The sequence below is a fragment of the Myiozetetes cayanensis genome, unplaced genomic scaffold, assembly GCF_022539395.1.
Source record: "Myiozetetes cayanensis isolate MyiCay16 unplaced genomic scaffold, myiCay2020 scf2-11, whole genome shotgun sequence".
In the NCBI taxonomy this organism is placed as follows: Eukaryota; Metazoa; Chordata; class Aves; order Passeriformes; family Tyrannidae; genus Myiozetetes; species Myiozetetes cayanensis.
Window position 1 is genome coordinate 84,928,916 of NW_026087411.1, and position 26,213 is coordinate 84,955,128.

Genomic DNA, 26,213 nt, shown 5'->3' on the forward strand with positions numbered 1-26,213 from the left:
AAACTAAAAATTAAACAAAGTACATAATTTTTGCTTCTCTAGTAAAATTTAGTGCCAAATTCTGCTCTCAGGTAAATGTCTATAAAGCATTGTCTATAATAACATAGGGCGTATTCATGGGTTTAAAAAGTGCCAAAGATCAGTAGTTGTTCTCACATCTTGAAGGCTCAACACACAGCAAATGGAGAGCTGGTGTCTGGCTCTAATACATATTGCCCTGCTGGCCTACTGCAAGCAGTCACAGCATCTCTCCTCCAGAACAAACTGATTTGATTTCACCAGATGGTAATTCAGCTAAATTTTTTTTTTTTTTAACTTCAATTTGCCTTCTTCAAGTAATGAGAGCACAATTTGGCTCCTTTCTCAGGGAAAAGGAAGCCAACCAAACATGACTTTCACCAGGCCTCAGTTTTTGGCCCCAGATTTCAACATATACTATTACAGCAATCAAAAGAACCATAGTAATTACTTATCATTTTACTGTTCCTTACACATTTCACACAGTCCTGCAGCAAGCAGAATCACAGATGAACCTTAGAACATACAGAGAGCACAACTACTACACTGGACATGAAAAGGAAATTTTATTAAACATGTTTACATAACATGAGTTGGAAGTTCATTTAAAAGCACAGGGGAGTGTTAAGACAAGTGGTCAAAATAGAAAGATACTATTGAATTATAACTAGTTGGTGTTTGGCCACTAAGACAGAACAGGATCTAGTAGTAGTGCACCAATGCTTGAGTTCTTCCTGCTCAGCAGGTCGAGCAGTAACCAATTTATGCCCTATGGAAAGATGGGCAGAATAATTCCCATGTGTTGAGTAATAATAAATAGTTCACTTGGTGCAGGCAGTATGTCTATGAATTAAAACCTAGTGTGTACACAGTTTCTACATGTGTTACAGCCCCACAGTAGGAATCTACACCAAAATAGTTATTAGAAGGAATTTGGTCCGTACTACATCACGTTTTCCATAGGGTAAAAAATAAAGTCCATCTATAGACATTTAGCACCAGACCCACAGACCTAGCCTGGCTAAAACCTGCAAAATGTCTATAAGAAAAATGGATGGCTTAGATTTCTTGGTTACTTCAGTATAGTAATTACGAGCAAACTGTACAAGTACATGCAACATACAAGCTGGCCTATGTGGAACTAACATACATTATTAAATAACCTTTGTCATCTCTTTTTACAAAACGTGCATGCAGCTTTGAACAGTTCCAAGTCATGCTGCTCTATTTTTGTGATCACAAAATTGAATGGCCTGTAAAAGGAGGGGAAACATATCAATGCACCTGCAGGAATCTGCAGTTCTTCGCACATTTACAGAATATCACAAGGGATTTCAAGGCCAAGAAGAACTCAAATGAATAAAAAGCAAATTGAAATTTGACTTTTTTTTTTTTTCTCCAAAAAGTAAGATATCTTGCGTTAAAAAATCAAGCCTTGTGCTTGCATCAATCTCAAAGAAATGTAAACTAAAATTTGATAAAAACATTAGTAAGTGCAGAATATTTCAACTGGAATTTCCAGAGAAACATTGAACAACTCATACCATGCTCTATCCAGGGCAGACAGGTGCGTCTGAAGCGACACACATCAGAGAAGCCTGGGTACAGCTGAAAGTGTCATATGCTCAATTCATTCCTGGTCAACATTTTGGGAAGTCAAATATACATTTATACACAGAAACGTAAGTATTTCCTCTCCATTTCTAGGAGGAAAATTGCATTACCAGTAACATATTCAATGTCAAAATTAAGACTAAAGCTGCTTTATACCAGTCCCCAGCAGTAGTTGCAGAATTCTTCAAAATTCTTCCATGCAAAACATCATAAACATAAAAGTTATTATATATATATAATGCAAACATATCTGCTTTTTACAAAGAAAAAAGTGGCACTGTGATGATTATTTATTTTTAGGAAGATAACTCAGATTGGTCATTTGTTCTGGGTTCCCGTGTGAGAGACTTGTAAGTACCAGAACCGAGAAACGATTTGAACTTGCTGAAATTGTAACTGTGGCTGTTGAACACTTTAACGATGCTTACAGAGATATGCTTCAGCCCTTTTTGGTTTGGTTTAGAAAAAGAAAGGAAGGGTCTCTGTTAGCATTGTGAGGACTTCTACGAAACTAGCAGAATCATGTGGCAAAAAACTAGTGGAAGTGAAGTACAGAAAAACTGTTGAAACACCAGGAAGGTAACACTGCTTGAGGGCTCTGTCAAAATGTGAAAAATGCAACATTGTTAACAGAGTGAGAGCTTCCAGTTTGGGTCATCTTTGACTTAGATCAAATCTAAAAGTCCCCTTCTTTTTTCTTTTCTTTTTTTCTTTTTTTTTTTTTCTTTGATCATTATAAGCATCAGTGAGAGCCGCTAAGAGATTAGCTGTATGTGATATACCTTTGTTCTGTCAATTTAAGCTATCTCTTAACAAACAGACATATGTTTGGATAACTACTACAAGTAAAAACAGAAGTGATTGTCTCTCTCCAACAGTGTTTTTTGATTATGTGAATATCTGGTTCCAATTGTTATCCTGGGTGATGTTTTTATTAGACAGCACCTGCTACTACGATCTAATGCAGGGAGGCCCAGTTGAACTTTCCAGAGATGACTGGGAAGCCCTGCGTGTCAGGGGAGTCAATGTTGGATCCACTAGCGATGAAGGTGGAAATAATTTATACCAGCCTATTACCACACTGGACAGGTCTAGCTCCTCCAGAAGGATCTGGGCAACTCCCATGAAGCATTTGTGGTCCATTCGGCCATAGTCTCCCCAGACTATTACCTGGAAGAACATAAAATTAAGGTTCAGCATTGTCCCCAAATCCGTGTTTATATGGGATTATGTACTTACACCATGCTTATATAGGTGCACTCCTGCTATAATGTGTAGCATAAGGAAAATGTTACTCTCAAGGGTGAATGATCGCTTCCCCTTTGTGGGAAAACCTTATGGCAGGACAGCAGTGAGACGCAACAAAAATGTCTCATAGTCCAACATTTTGCAAGTCTGAAACCACCAGTCACAAGGATGTGTTTGCTGGTATTTATAAAATTAAATGCTTATGAGTTGGAATGGGTTTATGCACACTGGTTAAATTTAAGTAAACATGCAAGTGCTTCTTCAAATGACTGCCTAAAATGGGGTTAAGAAGCAACTGACCTGAAGGACTTTACCCTGTGGACTTTCTTCAAAAACCAGTGTCTGTTGGTACAAAGGATCAAGGGTCTTCCTTGCAATTCTTGTCTTCTTCTTAGCTATGCATGCTCCGTTTTCCAGTAAATACACTTTGACATATGGAGCTGCAAACAGAACATTATGAATGTTATATTTGGACTTACAGTGCACATCTGAGATGCAAGACAAATGCCTTAAAAGGAAACTGAGTAGAAAGAAAATGACAAGCGTTATCTTCACTGTATCTTCACGGTTGTGTAATTTGAATACAATTATATTAATAAAATAAATGACATGGACCATAAGAAATCAATTTAATTTTTATAAACTTTGAATATAATGATGTAAGATGTTACTGACAACAATTACACTTCATGTCTGTCATTTTAAAACCACTTTATTTTTCCAGGAATTAACTGTCACTGACAGCAATTCTGGAGTCCCTATTATGCCTAAAGGTGAACCATCAGAGATAGTTCAAAACAAAAGATATATTTAAAACTTTGCCACTCCAATAACACAGACATTAATTGCTATTTCATCTTCAGCTCCTACAGAAGTTGCAAAGAACCATTTTGGCTAAATGTTATCTAAAACAACTGTTCCAATTGTTACCTCTTTGTGGTATTGATTCTAAATCTCCTCTAATAGAGATTTCTATAAATAACTCAAACTTCAACAAATATCCTCATAAAATGATACAATATTAAATCCCATTCATTATACAAATTATTGACACTAACACTAGCACAAGCTGATGTCTTCTTGAAGTACTGTTGTGTACAGAAGACCCTGGCATGTGGGTTTGTTAGTTTGTTTGTTCAAAGCACTTTCATCCATTCATCATCTCTTTTCATGGAGAACAAACACAAAGGGGCTCATCTATATTGACAAAGTCCCTCTTAGATATAAGACTTGCCTAAGATACCCAGAAATATTCCTGCAAATGTTCCTTCCAGAACAGATGTTGAGTTGCTGAAAATCATTCCTTGAAAGGTGACATGCAACTGGCAGATGTGAGGTGGTGAAAAGCAGACATTGGTAGCAAGGATATATCCACACAAACACTCCTTGTTGAAAAGCAAACCAAACAAATGAAAATGTAGTCACAGCTAACAAGGAGCTCAAAAAATCTCCAATCCTCAGTTCATTAGTGTATTTCATATTGCTGTTTTCTGTTCATATACTGTCTATTTTTTTCCATACCTGGGGTAGATTTGGAGCCAGGTTTTTGTGTGAGGCCACGGGCTCTAATGACTTCTACTTCTAACTGGCCTTTTTTATCTACCATTCCAATCTGGATGTCACCTGAGAAGGAGAAGAAGGAAGTACACATTTTAGATAAGCAGTACAGCTCAGGAAATAGCATATAAGAATGAGAAACAGAAAGACTAGCTTGATATGATTCTTCTGCCTTATTGTGCTTGTTGCCTCTCCTCCTGATTCCTTCAACTTCTCTGTCCTTAACCAAGGACTAAATGATATATACTTAGGGACTATGGTGCCCTCTCTTGGTGTACAGTTTATACCTGACCAAAAGAGGTGTTTTTTCTTCAAAAGTCTCCAATGAGCACAGGGGTGACAATGTTCCTGTTTTTATCAATATTTCACACCCCCATTTTTGGTGAGAATAAAATTGCAGCATGTTAAAAAAATAAACTGCTTTTGTTTCTAAATAGCCAAACTCATTTTCCTACCTGAGTTTTGACAAATGACATCTCCTGCAGAAAAAAATGGAAACTGCTTAGTCTGAGACCAAGCACTGTTCTGATCTAGACCAATAAAGTACAAGGGAAGTCAACTATGAGTTGATGCTCAAGGCATTATGTCTCTGTGGTTTCACATGTCATGGAATCAGCTGGGTAGAAATCTAACAGGCCACTTAGAATAAAAAATGCATAGTATGACACAGGTAGCTACGTGACACTTGGGTAAATAAATTATCTACATCCATGAAACACATAAATATGTATATATTTGACATGTAAACTTTGATTTTCTAAAAAGAACCCTCACAAATAGATAGTCCAAAACTACAGAAATTGGGGTCTGGATTTAGAGAAACAGCATTTTGAAATTAACTGGGCATGAGATTTTCACATGTTTCTCTAACAGCATATTAAAGCAGTATTTATACCTTGGGATGTGAAGTGTGACAGAGTAGCAGGAATTTTTTTTTCAATCAAAATTTACTTGATAAAACACAGCTCTCTGTTACTAAAAACAGGTGAGGAAAATTGCAACAAGACTTTTTTAAGAGCACATCTCTGCATCGCATATCCAAAATAAAACATGCGTCAGGGAACCAGAAGGGGGAGCAATAATACAAACATTTTCAAATTGTCACTTGTGAAAGGATACCACAGAGAAGGTATTCTGAAAATTGTTAACAAGCATGATGAAGTGTTTTTGGGAGGGGCAAAACTTGAGCCTTTAGTAAATAAAGTAGTTCTAAGAATTTAAAATAAATGTGTTATCTGCAGAAAGTCAGATTAAAATAAAAAGACAGAAGAAATCTAGACCCTTACATTCATACCAATAAAGCCACTTAGGCAAACTTTGGGCGAACAGTCTCACAAATATATTTTCTTTCAAAATAACAATGAAAATATTAATTTAATAAATTTGGTGATTATTAATGGTTTAGTAGCAGTCATTTGGATTTATACAGCAAGTCTTGCCTTAGAGGGTACTCAGAGAATTGTCAGGATAGTTTTCCTTCTTCTAATGAGTTGGGAAGAAAAAACTCTCTTCCACAATTTTTCTTTCTGTTTCTCTCTCCTATTTCATGTGTCTCAGTAGCCCTTCCTAAAGCTGATTTTCCCAAGACAGTTGCACTGAAGCACTGGCCACTGATAATTTCCAGCAGGAGGAGTATCATTACACTGATGGATCAAGGACTCCTCACTCAGCATCCTGATGCCTGCCTAAGAACTGCTCATATATATAAGCAAAAAACAACAAAAAACCCCAAGCCTTTCCAAAGATACTTACACAGACCTGCACAGCCCTGCATTGTTGCACTCCTTGTACAACTCCCACTCTGTTCATACAAAGAAGATACAGCTAATGCTACTACAAGAAATTACAGACAGGTCTGTAACATAGAGAAGATCACAGGTAGTCCCAGGCAGCTGTTGTAGAAAACGACTTTGTGTCTCTCATGGCAAACGCTGGCTCTATCAGCGACTGATAAACAGGCATTGCAAATGTGGGCAGAAGTTTCACATTCTGGGATTAGATGAACTTGGAAAACGCAAATTGCAGTTTGGCCAGAAACCCTCTGTTATATGCAATATAATCTGTGTCAAGTGAATATAAATTCTGGACAGCTGAGATTTTGCAGCGAGCCACTTTTGGAGAAACCACAGTAATTCTGAGCGGGAAGTAAAACCCCTATATTCAAATGGTAAATAAGACAGACAACACCTTAAATGGAGCAAATATTGTTTCTCAGCCCACTTCTGATGCTAGCGTGCTAGAAACACCAGTCACTGCAAGTAGGACCTTCATGTTTACAGTGAAGGAAGACACTTTGTAAAAGTCTTTTTGGTGTGGTAGTCTGGCAGTGTGTGCCTTAGTTAATTGTCTTATTAGTCCTTTAACAGAGGAGAACATATTATTCTTACCCATGGCAGGGGTTGCCAGTGTTTGTCGGCCTACTAACTGTGCAGGTCCAAGTCCATCAAGGAAATCACTAAACTGACTGTCAGCGCCCAGCCGTACTCCAGGAAATATTAAGCTGAAACAAAATAAAAGCTGGTTAAGCATAAGATCAGGATTAATTTCTATTGTCTTACAGTATTTACCTCAAAAGTATTACTGATACAAGGCAAGCAGGTCAGGATGCACAACCACAAGTCATTCTGCACCATCAGGAATGAGCTGTTTACCATGGACTCCAAGCAGTGTAGTGAAATTCTGCACATGGACCAAAAGCAGTGCATAAAACAGGTCTTGCTAAGTAGTTCTCCAGGAGCAGTGAAGAGTCTGACAAGTGAATAAACTGTGAGTGACCTTGTATAAGAAAACATAAAAGCTGCAAGAAATTTAATAGGTTGTCCTTCATTCTTGAATGTTTGACTGACTTAGATCCAAACCCCACCTGCATCAGTTAGAGCAAACAGGAAAACAAGATGTATACACTAAATTAATCTGATTGCTGCAGCTGTTTAATGAAGCAGTAAACTGGCACGTAGTACTATTGTTAATTAGAGTTAAACCTCATATCACTGGCCAGCCAAAATATTCTGGTAGACAAATCTGGATCTACAGTTGGCACCCACCCCTCTTTCAAGATACAAACTGAACTGTAATACATAGGCACAGAATATATGGAAACATTAAAGGCCATGTTAGACGGGGCTTTAAGCAACCTCGTGCAGTTGAAGATGTCCCTGCTGAGGGTGGGGAGGGGTTGGACTAGATCTTTACAGGTCCCTTCCAACTCAATCTATTCTATGATGCTATGATATATGCCTTTCCAAGCTACGTTCTTATATTCCAGAATCTCCACTCTATTTTTATTAGAGACAGAGCCTTCAAACAATAACACAAGAAAAAAACGAACAAACAAATGAAAAAACCAAGAAAGAATGAACAAACAAACAAACAAAAACAAAAACAAAAAAAAGAGAGAGAGAAAGAATGATCCATGGTGGGAAGACTCATCTTTGACTTCCTCATCACAATTATGAGGAATAAAGGAACAGACTTTGAACCAAGTCTAGATAACATCTTACCCAGCAGGCCATCCACCACTCTCTATCTGCATCTTCTTCAAAGCAAATTCCCTAATAGACTGCAATAAATAATAAAAAAATTCCTAATAACACATAGCGTGAAAAGCTTTGATTTCTTCACATCAGGCTCCAGCCTAATGTGCTCCAGCCATTCAATTCACACTGAAAGCTTTTTACAAACCCATAAGTTGTCTAGAAAAAGCCCATTTCTCTCTTGAAGACTAACTGCTCTTACTATGTCTGCATAAATGTATAGATTATCTGTGACAAAAGTTGGCCAGAAAATATCATAGAATCATAGAATATCCTGAGTTGAAAGGGACCCACAAGGATTATTAAAGTCCAGCTCCTGGCCCTGAACAAGACAGCCCCACGAGTCACACCATGCACCCAAGATTATTGTTCAAATGCTTCTTGGACTCTGTCAGGGTTGGTGCTGTGACCACTTCTCTGGTGAGCCTGTTCCAGTGCCCAACCATCCTCTGTGTGAAGAACTTTTTCCTAATGTCCAATCTAAACCTCCTCTGACACATTTTCATACCCTTCCCTTGGTACAGTGCATTTCGTTAGAAAACTCTGTTTTTCCAAAAGTTTAGTTTTAAAATCTCTCTCCTTTTTTTTTTTTTTTTTTTTTAAATAGGGTTTCTTTAGATGGAGGAGGAAAAGAATCTCAAGGTCTCCAGTTCAACCATCAGCCCACCACTTTGAGCACTCACTGCACTCACTTAACCTTGAGATGCAGCTTCAAGTCCAGCCCTTCTGACAGGACACAATCTGCTTCTCACCCCAGTGTCATTATCCCTTCACTCCTGCTTCTGTTGTGAAAAGTTTCTTGCTTGTTTTTTGGCTTTTTTCCCAAGATGTGTCACATTTTGCCACACACTGACTAACACTGGAAATATTCACTTGAGACCACATGTCCAGCTAGACATATAATAATGAAGGTTGAGAAGTACACAGTCATCTCAATGTATATTAATTCTAGTTCATTAAACTCCAGTTTATGGACAAGCAAGTACCTGGGGTACCTACTGTAGGGATAGCTGAGCTACATAGTTGATTGGTCTTAGGAAAAGCAGCATAAGGCATGTTACTGTCAATAAATGATGTGATGTGACCCTGGAAGTAAAGTCAGGGTCACACGCACAAAGAAGGAAAAGAAACCTGTGCCAGCTTAACATAAGCACTTCCTAATTTTCATCAGTATCTGCCTACAGTAAAGTCAAGAGTGAACTTCAGGAAAAACACTACTCAAAACACAAAGTCAAGATCTCACTGATTTTGATGGGAATTTCACAAGAGAGAAAAAAATGTTGCAAAATGTTGCAAACGGCTCCACTATTCTGAATACAAGGTGCTGTCAAACAGCTGATTCAATGTTCACACCAGACATAACATCTGAAGTTAAAGCTGACCCTTCTAATGTTAAAAAAATAAGCCCAGAGGAGGGATAGAGGGAGATGATTTTAGCATCAGGTGGCACAGTGCCTGCACCCTGATTATGTAACAGAGCTATGCGGCTTCCCCTCCACTGAGATTGTGGCCAACTCATGTTCTACAAATAAGCCAGTGATGCAATGTTGGGGAAGTAATTAAACAGTAGAAACTTTGGTCATCTTTCTTACCATTTAACTTTATTCTTTCACTGTAATCTAAACCCAGAGCTCCTGTAAACTAACATTATTCTATAGAACTCATGCAAATTTGAAAGCAACTGAGGATTTGATCCATAGCTAAATCACAGAATCACAGAAGAACAGAAGACTTCACAGAGGTTTTCTAAAACAGAAAGTGCAACCCTCTGGCATCCCTTTTGACTATGGTATTATGTGTGTGCTGTTTAAGGAATGTTTCTCTTCTCTCATTTCAGCGAGATATATTTAACTTTTTCACCTGAGTTTTGTTTTCTGCCTCCTTTGACCCATTCTTCCAGGCTTCCCCTTCAGAGTCACTGTTAGATATCAGTGGTGTTCTCACTTCACTGAACTCACCATTTCTTTAGTCTTGCAGGAGATTGGAATAGAGATGTGGAGGTCAGGGAGAACAATCCTTAAGGCTAAGGTGAAGTACAAAGTGTGTTTGGAGTCATGAAATAAAGCTGAGGTATACTGAGAATCAGGAATCAACCAGAAGAACTGGTAACTATCAAACCAAAAGATAGTGAAAAGTTAGGGTGCCAAAAGAATGGGTCAAAGAAGCAGGACAAACATGTAGCTATTGCATGAGAAATCTGAGAGGTAAGGAGAATTATCAGAGGCAGAGCTGATGCTAGTGCAGCAAGAGATGGGGAGCACGCACAGGTGTTGAGGAGGCAGAAACAAGACATGAAATGCAGATAGTGTGACTACCAACTTATGATAGCTGGAAGATGTGCCTAGTTCTAAAGGATAATTTTGAAACCAAGTCCCACTACGTACACCCAGCCTGCAATTTGTCCCAGTAAAATGCAAGCACTCTGTTTACTTACCAGGCTTGCTCTCCTCACTGCCTTACTCAGAGGCTGATTCTGAAATCAACAGTTTAAGGCTCTACCTTTCTGTCCTCCAGATGCCTGCTGTGACCTCCAGATCCAGACCTTGGCCTTGCCAAATCTGCCCTACCCTTGCCAAATCTGTTTACACACAATGGAGGTGGAACAAAAGATTTAGCTGTCCCCCTAAAAATTTCCTCACCCATAGTGCTGGGCTCCCACCTCTCCTCTCCACTGCTAATCAGGAAAACGGGCTCCCGCAGCTCCTCCTTAGCAGGGTCCAGTTTTTTGGGCCCTTTGTCACCAAGGCGAGAGACTGATGCCTTACAGATTGACACTCCAGCATAGAGAGACAAAGGCAGGATTGAGTGTTGAAAGGGTAAAAGTAATGCCCTATCAAGGAATCATAATGCCAAAAACTGGTCCCTCATCCTTCACTTGATCCTTCTCTGATTTGGTTTTGAATTATTCATGAGGTAACCTGTTTTTCTTATGTGGCTCTTAAAATTCTTAATATTATCACAGAATCACAGAATGGTTAGAATTGGAAGGGACCTTAAAAATCATCTAGTTTTGATTCCTCTGCAATGCTCAAGGACATCTTTCACTAGATCAGGTGACTCAAAAGCCCATCCAGCCTGGCAGTGAATATTTCCAATGATGAGCCAATCCAGAACTTCTCTGGGCAACCTGTTGCAGTGTTGTAAAAAACTTAGGATGGTCAGTGATGGATGCAGCTTTCCACAGATGCTTGCCACCATCACATCAGCCTTGGGTCTTTGTGCCTCATAGTGTGCAATAGCAATTGTGGTAACACAGTAAGCACATAAAAAGATGCAACCAAAGAAGTCCAAATCTCTCATTTTGTTTCCAGGTATATAGGGTCTATAGGCATTTGCTTACCCCTATTTTCACTTTTTATGGGGATTCATTTTCTAAGAATTCCCTAGTGATATCTGTGCATTGGCACACACGGTAGAGTCCCACTGAGAACTGTGAGGAGGTTGGAGTATTCATGCACTCTTTCATGTCAGAACTGTCTTTGTTCTCCTTTCCTACATGTTGAGTTGTTTTGCAGTGAATGAAAACAGCTGCCCCATTCCCCACAGCTGTCTGCCTGACTTAGCTGATGGGGCAGCTAGACTTTGCATTTACAATTCTCAATAAGAGACTTGGACCAAGTTCAAACTAAACTTTCTTTGTATACAGTATTACTGAACAGAGTTTCATATCACAGGGATTCACATATGATGTCTGAAGTTTAACTCTGAGGTAATCCAAACATAACTTTAAGTACCCCTATGTTTTGCTTCAAATAATGCAGTCTGAATTTAGTTGCCTTTTGATGAACAAAATGCCTCACTGGATGACTGGGAAAATAAGAGTTCTTAAGAAGTCCTCTCTTGATTCCAGTTTCCAGGAAATTTATGTTATGTGCCTAAAATAGTGCAATTTTTCAAACGTTTCAAGAGGAAGAACCTGTACACAGAGCCATCCCCTTCAGCTAGAGCTTGGGACATCCCAAGCAACTTGGGAAAGAAATTTCTTCATTAGAAACGTCTCCTATATTACTGATATTTTTAATGCCACTTACTTGCCCTCAGAACTATAACTATTTATGCTGCCGTCAGTGGATTCCCTGACTTGGCTGTCGAACCATACGACTTCTCATCTCTGCTGCCATTCCTGTTTCTGTGCTTCTCTGTATTGTGCTCTTTAGCTTCTTGCTGCCACCCTCTGAAAGCAGAGAAAAAGAAAAGACAGTTAGAACGACAACTTAGAGAAAAGCCTTTCCTTGTAGTTTCCCCCCACCAACAGTGGTCTGACTTGATCATTACTATTTAATAACATAAAAAGACTATTCTGATTGAAAAAGCAATCTCTCTTTCCTGGTTGCAAACTGGAAATGGCTTCTCTTTAAAAGAGCTGCAACTTGAAGATCTTCATTACGGCAAACTGTTAGAAACTAGATGTCTTGTTAATAACATTTGCACAGTTGGAATGTAGACAGTTCTGATAGTGTCTGCTAACCAGTAATGTGCTTCTAGACACCTTGTTAGTTAGGTTGTGTGACTCCAAAAGAAGTTACAATTCTCACAGAAAAAAAAAAAGGAAAAAAAACCTTCACACAATCCACAGAAAAATGTTAAATACCAAGATACGTAGTATCAAAAATATAATAATGTGTTTTGACTTGCCAAAATCTTACTTTTCACCACAAAACATCTTCAAAGTAAACAGTGAACTTTATAGAACTTATGAGCTCAGTACTTCCCAAGCAGAAGTAACTGTTGAAGAATTTGTTTGGGAGATCAAAGACAAGTTAAAGATGGATGGGACCACATGTGGGTCATCTGGTCTAACATCCCTGCTCAAGTAGAGTCTTCCTAAAGCACATGGCACAGGGGCATCCAGACAGTTCTTGAATATCTCCAGTGAGGGAGACTCCACAACCCCTGTGGGCAGTCACAATCCAGGCTTACAACTGAACACTAGAAAGTAATGTAAATCTTGGGGAATTTCCATTTGGAAAAGCTTCTATCCCACATTCTTAAAAATGCAATTTGATTTCCACCTGGAAGGTTTCATATTTCCCTTGAGCAAGAGAGCTTCCAGTCATTTACAGGTCCCTTTCAGATTATGGCTGATCTACAGTGAATTCTGCTGTTGCATGGCAGAAATTATACTTCTAGATGACAATAGTTGTTCTGAACATTCTTTAACTAAATTACTTTCATCAAAGTCTCCATGTGATGTAATAAGATGTGTTGTCTTCAAACTCAGTATCCTGTTCTTTTTCATTTAGTTCAAAATAGGTACTCAAAACTCAATGGGTACCATTACTTTCTTTCAGAAATTAGTAAATTTGACAAAGTTTCATGTAAGTACATGTAAAAACATTCTTCTGCGTTTTCCTCTTCATTTCAGTGCTCCTTCATTTGCTCTTTGCAAAGTCTGTACTTCCTTTTCATCATCTGCTCTGGGGAATATCTGAAAAAGTGAATGTTTCTTCCATCTCCATCTGCTGAGGAAACTGAATTGCTCTTAAAGGTTTTTCACCTTCCTCTTTAACTGGGACATTGTTGATGTTTGAGACTGAATTTCTCTTAAAGGTTTTTCACCTTCCTCTTTAACTGGGACGTTGTTGATGTTTGAAACTGAAAGATCTTGACGTTTCATCACATAAAACTCAGTCTTTGGTGGCACCCACGTGGTCTGCCCATTGCTCAGGGTGTTTAAACATGTTATGGAGAAGAGGTGCCCCTTGCACTTTGGGTCTGCAGAGCTGGTGGAGGGCAAGGAGGAATCACACCATGCAGCTACCAGAGTAACCTCTTTGAAGCTAGCAGAGAAATAGAAAACATTGCCAAAGTGAAAACAAAAGAGTTTGTATACTGGGCTCAGAGGGGACATGACCACAGTGAAAGAGACTGTGGTTTCACTCTTAAGCTTTCTGGATGAGGGCTGTTTATCTACGGCCACCCAGAAACAGAGAAACAACTGCCTGTGAGTGGAACAGATCAGTTACTTCCACAAAGGAAGAGATGCTTTACTCCCTTCTGAGGCCAACAGCTCTGAGGTTTTCCTGTGGACCACTGCAACTCATCCACATTCCCAGTCCTTGGTTACCTTAAAACACATTATTCAGTGCTGCTAAATGGAATGGAGAGTAGGGTAGGCAAGGTACACCAGGCAGGCCAGGCTCCACTCTTACACAGTGTAGGTGTGGAAGGTATTTCCTGGAGCTTCAGTGACTCCATATGTAGAAAACCAAATGCTACATTTTGTCCTGAACTTTCTCTTTGAAAACAGAGAGTGTGTTCAGCGTACCAACACTGAAAGGTAGGCTGAATATCAAAAATTAATCAAAAGACAGCCTAGACAGTATAACCCACACACAGCATTGTACTCCAAAGGAGGTTTCACACTTTCTGCAGGCATGCATTTGCCCACCAATACTGTTTCTTCTCTCTCTCTGTCTTGCCAAGACCAGTCTGAAAGTGCCTCTGTTTCCATCTGCTCCTACAAAGTGTGTGAGATTATGTGGTTTACCCTCATGTTCTTTTCTGCAGCCAGCCAGATCAGGCAGCATAACCGGAAGGATTTAATATGGCAGAGCCTGAAATGTGTTCAGCTGAATAAGGTTGCTTGTGAGTATTCAGGTCTCAGGAAAGGGAAATGATGAGATTCTAGAGTTAGCTACAAGACCAGCATGGTACAAATTGGTAAAGAGATCTTGTTCTGGACCACCTGAAAAACATGGTGGGTGCTGAAACTTAGGGATTAGACTCAGGCTGTTGGGACAACATAATGAACATTGTCATAAAAATAGTCACTATTAAAAATATCCATTGACTAAATTAAAAAAGCTAATATTTTGGCTTTGAGCAACAGTAGAGATTGAAAATAGCAAGTGGATTTTTTTTTTTTTAAAGTAATGTTGCATTGTCATGGATAACATCAATATTGCTGCTTGAACACACTTCTTTGCTCCACCGATTTTAAATGCACAGACCATGAAGTAGGAATTCTTGTGTGTGGGCATAAGCAAGTTCAAAACTTTGTCTCCCTGTGCTGCAAGTAACAGGTTGTCTTTTTCCAAATACTTTCCACGTCACTGCTTTCTGTTTTACAGCGCTGGTTCCACTTCTTTTTCTTTTCACATCAACATTTTTCCTCAGACTGAAGATTAGAAAGCATCCTTTTGTGTCCTCTTATAATTGTTACTAATACCCAAAATGTTTCCTGGGAAAACTAGAGTCCTCCTATACATTAAATTTTATAATCTCAGTCTTAATATTCTGCAGTACAATCAGAAATATAACATAAAAGTAACCCAACATAATGATAAACTACAATGAGTTTATGGCATAGAGGGAATTGCTTTTGCCCATGACTAAGAACTAAATTATATGTTGCACAGGTTTTAGTAGTTTTATGCATCTCATATATTTTCTGTCCACTTATATCACAAAAAGTAAAGAGCCAGTTTATCTTGTTAGTGTACTCCTGCAAACTTCTCAGTAAAATCTAGTTCTGGGAGGAAAAAGGGTGCTTAGCAACCTTAACAACCTTAGTTCTCAACCTCTGAGTTGCGAACTGCTTCAGTAGTGAGCACCTCAGTAGGCACCCCAGTAACATGAACTCACTCTGGGGTACAACTTCTAGTCCTGCCTTGACTGCATAATGAAATATAAGATCCAACCAACTACCAGTGTTTCTCCTGATATTGATAATACATTTTTTTAAACTTTCATTTTCATCTTGCATTACTTTTAATCTAACAGTTCTGCATATATCTTTGGAATGCTGTCTTTATATGAACAACACAGGTTCATAAAATATTCAAGTTCAATATCTATGCTATAATATCCTGAGAAGATTTTTCTGCTCATCTGGATATCTACTGGAGAATGCTTGGTCTGGCTTCCAATATTTAGTAGTTTGATATGTACAATTAAATTTTAAAATACGTTCCAGTTATTTGCCTGCACTGTGTAAATTACACTGTATTTATTGTGCAGACTGAAGATAAGCAGTCTCTATACTGAATGCCATTCAGAGGTAAAATTTACTCCCACTTGGTCTGTATGCTTCTGTCTGCCGTGTCAGTTGTGTAAGGCTTTCTGCTTGCAGGAATGCAGATCAATGTGCATGTATTACATGGAAACACCTGGCTTAATGGGTACAAGCCAGAGAAAAGCTATAACAGAGGAACTGTGATGAACATTTTTGCAGATTTAATAATTGATGGCAAAGGATCAAAAAGCAGGCACCTGCAGCTACAAAATATACACAGCCTGTAAACATTGTATAATTTATCAATAGGCTTGTGGTAGCATTCCTGCTACACTGATGTGTGTGTGCAATGTGCTATTTCCCTCTACTTATTATAAATGTAGCCTATAGTGATTCCTTTTTGGTCTGACAAGAAACTAGTCCCCAGTTTTGGTTTTCCTAGACAAAATTAACTTAACAGACCAAGCAGAGCAAAAAGCAAACATGCACTATCTTACATTTGCAATTACAATGCAATTGATGTGTCCCCAATTTCTGTACTTCCTAATTGCTTTCAAGTATAGCAGCCAGGAACTATTGTCAACAGAATTATATTATTGAGAATGGGTCAGTGATAGTATCTAGAGATATAAGATGTCCTACTAGAGATACCTCAAGGCTAGCTAGATACCTCAAGGCATCCAATTCAGAGGGGACAATGAAAGAACATTCCTTCCGCCCCAGCCCTCTGCTTAGCATGACTGCACATGGCATCACCATTTGCCTGGCTTTTCCTTTGTGCTTCATGTGGTGCCTGGAGTCAGCTATTACTTTTTGCTTGTTTCAGTCTAGGAAGTCTGAAATATCAAGAGGGGCTGCTGCAGTAAGGCTTTTATGCAAGGTGCCAAGGTGCTTATTACATGTCTTTGGTCAAGCCTAGGGGACAAGAATATAAGAATACAAGAATATGCAAGGACATGAGCTTGGCAACTTAGCCAATAGGACAGTGTTAAAGACTGCTGTAGGGCAGAAGGAAATGCTGTCATGACCCTCTATGTACTGCCTACAGGGAAAGGTGCCTTCCATGAGCATTGCCCAGAATCATACCTGAGTGCAACTAGCTGGTTAGCACCAACAGAAAAGAAGCAATTTTGCACACATGCAGTACCTGGGTATGCGGTATGGAAAATTCATGATAATTTCAAAAGAACACACCAGATAACAAAGCATACACCACTACTAAATCCACAACGAAAGGAATCCTAAGAAGAGTGATAATACTCTATGTCATTGCATGACTCAAGGGCAAATTATTCATGGTATCAAGTATGCTCATGCATCCAAAGAAAGCCAAAAAGCTTTGAGCCAGCTATGACTGAAACCTGGCAGGACTGTGACCATGTGGTTGGTTTGCACACTGACTGTGAGACACCAACAAGGTTATACCAGCTGCAATAGTAAGGGTCAACCTCAATTCAAAGAACCATAAAAAGAAAAGCCAAGGGGAACATTTTCTTCTGGTCCTTTCTGATGTGTTAGCGATTTTTACAACGTGAAATGCTTGGAGACCTACTGAGTTACAAGTTCTGCAGCATCCCTCTCACTTTGCATGTAGCACTTTTAAACAACAATATAATATATTTACAAATATATTTACACATATTTGACAAAGTGCCCCTTGGCTTATAATCCCAAAACACATGGAAAAACAAAAGAAGAAATGGTTCAAAGAACATTTGTTTTTTGTATATGTGCACATCTTTCATATGAACTCAGCAGCAGATTGATCTCTAGGGCTGAAACTACATAGTGACTATGGACAGAGATAAATAGTAAAAAATATGACATTTAAATACAAATCTTTCTAGACTTTATATTCTGCAACACTCCCATGCATTTTCCATTCTGTGTATTGTGCTATACTCTCCTGAATATAATGTTGTTTATAAAAAGACATGGAATATTGAATTAATGGTCTTTTAAATGTTTCTTCCAACTGTCACAAAACATATTCAAAGAAAGGAGAATGTTGTTTATATTTTGTGGTGTTAGATCCTGAAGTTTAAAATCCAAATATAAACTATCACATACTTCCCATTTCTATCTATTAAAACAAATCCACAAACAACATTTATACTAATATAAATAACAAAACCTGATAGAAAGAATATTCACCTTTTCAGCAGGGATAATTTATCGAGTAGAAATTTTATCAGAATTTTGGAAAAAACGATCTCACAACTGGCAAAACACTTTCATTCCCAATAGATATTTTTGGAAAATAACAAAAATTGATAATGCAATTAGTCCATTAATACAAACAATATTTTTTTCTGACATACATAGAGCAAAGGAACAAAAAGCACCAATCTTAACAAAAGGAGACTTCAGTGAAGTTCTATTAATGGTTGTATTAACGATTTGATGACATTTTAGCCAGCGTACTGCAGAACATCAGCTTTTGAATGTATTTTTCACTGAAAAGCAAAGTTGCAGATTCAGACTCTTAACAGTTTTAGATTTCAAAGGGAAGTAATTTTACTTATCCAACAGCTCCTAGTGACTTGCATGAAGCTGAAGTAGCACTTTGAGAACAAATGACAGGAATATCTCCATGCTCAAAACAAAAGTAAACAAGAACTGGAAATCAGGTCATTATTTACTACCTGACAATGGCCTCAAAACTTTGAGCAACTGCTTTTACAAATCATATCTGCTGTAGGAAAGATGGTCTTAGACATATTTCATAAAAAAAACCCCAAAACAAACCCACCCCCCCCCCCTAAAAGTAAAAACAAACATGTTTTTATACATTTATCCTGATAGTTATGATCTTTTCATGTTAGGAAAGAAAACCTGTGTCTAACTAGTACACAAGTATGCTAAGGAAAAACAAGGGTATCTGGTCAGAAAAAGATCAGTTATGGATTCTGAAATTACTTTATAAAGATTAATAGTTTTGTTCACATACTTGCAATGAAGAGAAAAGAGCCACTGTGTCAGCCAAAATGAGGCAATCAAAGATGATATATAGCAATGAGTTTTTACTGCTGGGATTGTGCGAAGCGTGCTTTATAAACATACAGAAATTAAAGCATATTAATTATCCTGTTCACACATACATAAAGAACTATATAAAAGCAGAACATCTCTGTGAAACTGATAATAGATCTACATGCCATATTCTTTAACTCTTAAAGCCTCTTCCAGTGACATTCAATTAGTAAAACAACATAGTCATGTTTCCAGCAAATTATTTACTACATAAACAGTTTATAAAATATCAAGCACTCACTTTCTCACATACTCTTTGCTCTTTTTGTTAGACTGGAGGAGAACGCAAGACAGAAGAAAATAAGAAGTTCAGAAGAGCTGTTTGCACTTCAACAGTAACATTTTTCCATAAAAACACAGCCCTATAAGAATTGCTTATTACCAGTTAACCCTTAGAAGAGAACTGACACATAGTATAGAAATAACATTTGTCCGATGAAAGGGTGCTGGGACACAGCGTGCAGTTCATACAGGAAGGGAAACAAAATGCAAGGCAGAAAAAACATAGAAAGATTCTTCCCATAAACTAAACCAGCATTTCATTTCATTAGGAGTTTATACATATTTAAGTAACTTGATGCCTTTTTTGGATATAGGCAGCCATAACAATCTTAGTAAATTTGAGACTGTTTTTAAGTAAGTCTTCACAATTACAAATACTTTAGTATTTATTATTAAAAACATAAAATAACAGTATGACTACTAAAAGATGATATTTTACAAGATGATATCACCAATGAGACAATTTATAAGACATCACTGATAAAAGCTCCCTATTGCTATGCATCTTCGCAAAGTTTCCTGAGACCTATGTACTCTACAAAATGGCAATCCAAAGTCTAATTATTTTAATAATCTCTGAAAAAAACCTGTAAATTGAAACACTGGCAAAAACATGGGTGCCAAAGTATCTTCTAGTAAAAAGATGTTACATATCTTTTTGTACAGTTGAAAAGTTTCTGAATAATAGCTCAACCTTAACTTAATGGCACAGAATACAAATCAGGAGACAATACAGATTCAGAAACAGTCCCTTCCTTTTTGTCACAATTACCAACCTGTGAATTGATCTGAAAATGCTCTATCTTTTCTGTAGTTTGATTTGCTCTGACTGTAACTTTCAAGCCCTTCAAATTTCATTTTACCAGCACCTCCCAGGCGGATATCACATTTCCCTTTAAAAATGTTACTAACCTGCCTTTGAGAGATCATTTCTAATGAATCAGATCAAAGAAGTATCACACCGACTCAGATTTTTCCTTAGTGACTGTAGCATTGCAAAGGTATAACCACAGATTATGGTACATTGTGAAAAATCAGACTCATGAGTAGGTTCATCACAATAACACACAGAAAATACAGCCTTACCTTTAGTTTAAGCAAATTTAAACATTGGCTATCATATAATCCTTAGCAAGCAGCCAGCAACTAAAGAAACTTCACCTTTGTTTAAATAACCTGTGCTGTTTCTGAGTAGAATAAATCTTTGGGGTCCCGGTGCTGCCTCTCCCTGCTTATCCTGTAGCCACTTGGCACCGCAGCACAGCGAGGAATGATCAAGTTGTTTCACTCACAAGTTCCTTTTACAACTGTGATTACATTATAAGGCCTTGCAGCGAAAAAAAGTACTGAACTACCTGCCAGCTAGCACTTCATAATATATTGCCAAAAGGTTAAGAAATTCAGTCAGCAATGTGTGCAAGCAGAAAAGAGCTCAAAATATTCTTGGCAACTTTGGTAGACGCATTTTTTTAATGCTGCTGTTTGGAACTTGATGAGGAGAGTCAGATAAACACAGGAACACATTTCTCTGTCCTGGTGATTTTGACTCATTTTGCATGAATTTTGGTACAAACACACCTGAAACTTTGCAACCCTGAGAAAGCATCAAATTAGCATTAGCTACTAAATTACAGTTACACTACAGAAAAGTCTAAATGATGTTACTGTCCTAGAGGGACTCGAACACAACAGGGTTAAAGTTTCACTGCCTCCAAAATGATGATGTGCATTTTAAGAACAGAATTTCATTTTTTAATTAGTCTTTTCATCTTTAATCTTTCTTTTGAGGAAACAAACTTTGCCATGTGTGTTTCCATGTCAAGTTTTTTAATTTTTCTAATGTTCCATTCTGAAAATGTATTATGCTTTCCTTTTGCAATTATTTAAGAATCAATTAATTAAACACATCTTTATTAACTTGGCATTCAAAATTGTAGGGACCAATGTGCAGGACCAGTGTGCTTTCTCTCACTTGCTCTTACAAAGAAAGGAGGTACCCAACCTAAGGTACATAGTGAAATTTTGATATCAGGGTGATTAAAGATAGAAAGGAGAAAGGAGAAAGGAAATGACTCAACATTTGTCAAGCAAAAAGAAGAGAACTATTTTAAACAGGATTATAACAGGGAAAAAAAATTACCATGCATAATAAATTTATGCTCAGTAGATCTTCAAGTTATGGTAAAGTTCTGATTATTTAAAGCAATCAAGGAGAAAAATGCTACAAATTATATTATTCATTTCAGCTAATAAATACATAGCAGGATTTATGATTGCAAATACTGTAGAGGTGACAAACTCAAAGCCCTCTGCAGTAGTGATGCAGTGTATCTTATGTTGCTCCAATGCTCAGATGTCCACCTATTTTCATTGTTTAGGCATAGATTTCCTATGTAGTGCAATGATTGAAGTAGTCTGTATCTTCCTGACATATATAGAAATGATGCTCAGAAAACCACAGAGAGGATGGCTTATCATCTTTTTAAAAAATACATATTCATGTATTCATGTATGGTATTCAATTCTCTCATAGTGCATGTTACATTAAAAAAGCAGAATACAATTAATAGAAAGACTTGTCTTCCATAGATAAGTACAATGCCATGGCAGGAATGAAAAGCTGATTTTGGTAGTTGCTAATGGATGCATGTCACCCTCTAAGACGTGCCCTCAGCATGTGCATGGCAAAGGTTCCAGGACCAGCCTGCCATGCTGAGCAGTTTTACACAAAGTGCTGCACTCATGTCAAGTGTACAGAAGTTCCCTCCCACTCAGGTTCTTGCTCAGGGAAACTCAAAAGAAGTTTAAAGCTGAAATAAAAGAAAAAAAGAAATCCCTGACTTCAGTCACACCTTTCCTCCTTTATACTCCTCCTAGTTCCAGGAAAAATAATTTCTTATATTTCTTACTTGTATGATCAAACCCCCTTTCCAGGATTAAAACTGTTTGACTTTCTCTTCTGGATCTGTAACAGAAAGGCTGACCAAAAACTTGGCTTGTTTCTTCACCACTGCATCCTGAAATATTAGCCTCACACTTTCTACAGAATAAATTTTTCTGGGCAGCCTCCAAAGTACCACACCTCAAACAAACTTTCCTTTAAACTTTCTACAAATTTAAACAAAATTTTACACTTTCTTTTTGCAAACTTGTTTGCACTGCTGCCCCTTGTATCACTGTCAGTGATCCCACTGAAGTTTCAGCTACAGTAAAATACACCCATGCTCTTCTTCAGCCAAAGTACCTATGCTAAGGTTTACTTTGCTTTTGAATTTCTCAAAAATGTGACTACCTAAAGTCCCAAGCCAGCTATGTTGTGATGACATACAGACACACCTCTCACGTTTGAGGTCAGCCTGCTACAAGGGAAGCTAAAAACTCAGGAGAAGCTCCTTCTTTTGGTCAGCTAGAGTTCAAGTCCAGCTAATGGTGGTCCTGATGCAAAATTTATCTTTTGAATCAGCTTTTTATTCACAGTAGTAGTTCAGTCAGGTAAGTACTGATAGTGACAGTCACTGATCGTTTCTGTTTTAAAACAGCTGTTTGTGGCATTACACTCAGACTGATTTGCATTAGTTACATCAGTCAGTATGCAAAAACACCTACAGACTCGGGCAGTGGATCTGCGCTGGATAAACACTGCATAACTAAGATATAATTGTTCCCTTTGTGTTTATATTATTGAAAGTGGACAACTGCACACAAAGACTTTTTAGAGATAGATCATTCAGCCAGACTTCCCAAATGAATGCTCCAGCCCAGCTCTGCTACGACATGCAAAGTTTTGCATCTGGTATTGCTGGTTTATGTCCATTATCAAATATGGATAGAGGAAAACACTACTAACAAGATGTAAAAGTTCAACCGTGCCACAGACAGACACCACCACAAAAAACCTGTTGCAGCATCACTATTGCTTTAATGTCTGGGCAAGGCAGGGAGCAATGTGAGAGCAGGATTTTCTGTAACACCTTGTATTTTGTCATCAAAGATGATTCCAGGCTATTTTTGCAGGTCCCTATGGCCACTCATTTCTCATTCTCCTCTCTGGATTACAAACTTTGCTTAGCAAGGAAGCACTTGCCTTTCTCAAAGGGAAAGCAGATGAAACAACAGTCAATGGACATGAGGCAAAAAGCGTACCAATATGGGAAGAGTTGTTCTGTGTTTTCCCTGGTAAATTACACTAAATTTTTATTACAAAGTAATATTTTTTTATTGTGACTGTTAGTTTGTTTTAGAATAGATTTATTGTATAATTAATCTGTTACAAACAAGATAAAAAGCTAAGAAAAATATAAGCACAAGGGAGAATTAGCCATTTATTATAAATTAATACTTGAGAGCATCTGAATTAGAGCCAACAAATATAAGCAGACAGCGAGTGTTTACAAAATTTTAAAGCCCTTTCAAGCAGGGAGAAAGTAGGGAAAAAATATGAAATGGTGCTAATACAGCCTATGTGTACAGAAAAGATTGTCTCCTTCCCAAACTTCTAGTTATTTCTGAAGTGAAAACACTTACAAACTGCTACTCCAACTAAACCACAAGGGTACCTGAAATACAGTTTTTAATGCAACAGTGCATGCATATTAATAAGTTTAAGGATCAAATGCACTTATCTTGAACTAATACAATATTCACAAACGTTTTTCCATATATGCTAGTAACAAAAAATACCATACAATATGAAGCTAATTTCACTACTGCTGAACTATTTAATAGGCCATTTTCCTCTCTATAAATTATTCAAAAGCAGAGGCTAAGATTGAGTATTAAATTTTCTTGCTGTATTGATGTAGAGGATACTGACAAACCTATCACAAATGAAGAAATAACAATTTATTGTCATAATAATCTGGAAAACAAAAATTGTGTATCAACATCAGCACAAAAGAAAATGAGGAAGGGTAGCAGAAAATTGCACATCATAATAACAAACATGAAAATCTGCAACAATCAATCAGCCAGTCTGAACCTCAGATTTCAAATTCCAAATTTACTTGCAGATGGCATATAAAAAGACGGCTCGCAAGAGTACATGGCACAGAATTAAAATATAATAAACAAACCTTATTTTCATGGTCCCAGACTTACTATTGGTTAAACAGAAACATGCCTTTTACAGTAATTTTAGTCTCTATAACTCATACCAAATAGTACTACATCTTTCCAGGGATTTCAGTATATATTAGCTCATGGATGAAGATCATAAAATACAAAAGTAAAACAAACTTGCCTTTCATAGCAGGATTACACCACGGTGCTTGAATCTTGCAGAGCTAATGGTTTGAAGGTCAGGCTCTTTGGAACAGATGCACTAATCTCATATTATCTCTATATTACACAAATTATTTCAGATAGTATTTTTTCTTGGAACTGACAGATAAAGCTCTATTTACTGCTCAGGATTATTGTGATCATTAATGAGAGTGCTTCTTTTTTGCGTGTGGTCGAAGTATGAGAGGGTAGCTGTTATTGAGTACTATTTACTATAAAAATAGCATTGTCCAGTTAAATAGTAGGCAAAAATAAGACACATAAATTCTACACAGATAATATGTTGTCATATAAGGATTAAACACAATATGTACAGAAAAAAAAAAAGATTTCTATGTACACTATAAATCACAATCCCATAAGGTGAAATTTAAACACAGTCTTGCTCTATAATTAGGAAATACTCTTTAAGGAAACATAAAGGAAACAGTTTTGTTATTATAGCCTCTATAACAGACCAAATTTTAAAACTCTGTGACTACAATAGAATCTAACATGACAGAAGATTGGAGAGAAAACAACAAACAATAAAATGTGCATAAACCCTGGCTTATATCAGTTTATAGAAAGCTGATATTACTACCCTCCGGAATATGTAAGGACTGGAAGGACAGAATGAAACTAGCTAATTGGCAGGCAACTTCTAATAAAATCATAATGAAAGATGGCATAAAGAGCATATGAATATCACAAAAGAGAAAGTTTGAGAAGCTCCTTGATAAATTAAATGATATAGCTACTGCCAGAATAATAAACAATATAGAAGTGACTTTGATTAAGCTTAAGTAACACCCATAGATAGTATAATAACAATTTCATAGGCTTTAAATCATAATGATTATATCTTATTAAATACACAATCTTTAGACTGTGAAAAATATCAAAACTACTATGTCAGGTAATAGATGGAGAATATATTTGAAAAGGTGTCTGCAATCACAAGTTTTACCCTATCTATTAGTGACACAGCACTGAACGTATGTAATGAAGACAGTCTCCACTTTCTATTGAAGTGAGTTTTAATGTGCATTTCAGTGGCAACAGAAGTCAATGTCACTGAAAGATGACTCAAATCTAAAAATTATTTTACTTAATGGTTCTTTCATACAATATGCCCGATTGCATATTGTTTTCAAAAGAATATATATATTCATGGTGTCTCCCATTTTCCTCAGCTTTTAATATATGTATTTAATTTTTAACAAAAAGAACATATTCTAGAGGAAAATTGAAAGCATTTCTCTCAAGTCAAGAGCTTCCAATATATAGTCAGAAAAGTTGTTCGAATAGTTTATTTTTCTTCCATTGAAATATTTAAGTAAAACCAATCTTTCTACCCTTGATTGGACACCCTTGTCCAGTGGCGGCCTTTCTCTGAAGACTGCATTATGTGTATGCCACACGGGGAAAGGGGAAGACACACAGTGAAGACCAAAATTTTTTCAAAGGCCTTCTCTATACATTTTTCTATCATCCTCAAAGGAACCTTGGGATACACAGGCTCACTAATTATATCAAACTAAATATAATAGCATGGGTAATTTAAAACAAAGTGCACGGTGCTAGTGAATATTTTCTTTTCCCCTCTATCTTGAAGAAGTGGGTTTTTTTAATGTGTTATATATTCACAAAAGCATGCAGAAGGTCCAACTTCATCATGTGTAGATTTTCATGGGCCTATTCCCTGTAAA

General features: G+C 37.3%; 1 protein-coding gene across 1 annotated transcript in view; it reads right to left on the minus strand.

Moving 5' to 3' along the window:
* Positions 1 to 567: 567 nt before the first annotated feature.
* Positions 568 to 26,213, minus strand: part of RIMS1 (regulating synaptic membrane exocytosis 1) — a 319,930-nt gene continuing 294,284 nt past the window's right edge. Inside the window, 6 exon segments of the mRNA XM_050315904.1 lie at positions 568 to 2,802; positions 3,181 to 3,320; positions 4,402 to 4,503; positions 6,825 to 6,937; positions 12,002 to 12,048; positions 12,050 to 12,144. Of these exon segments, the coding sequence (XP_050171861.1) occupies positions 2,584 to 2,802; positions 3,181 to 3,320; positions 4,402 to 4,503; positions 6,825 to 6,937; positions 12,002 to 12,048; positions 12,050 to 12,144 (716 nt within the window). The 3' untranslated portion in view covers positions 568 to 2,583.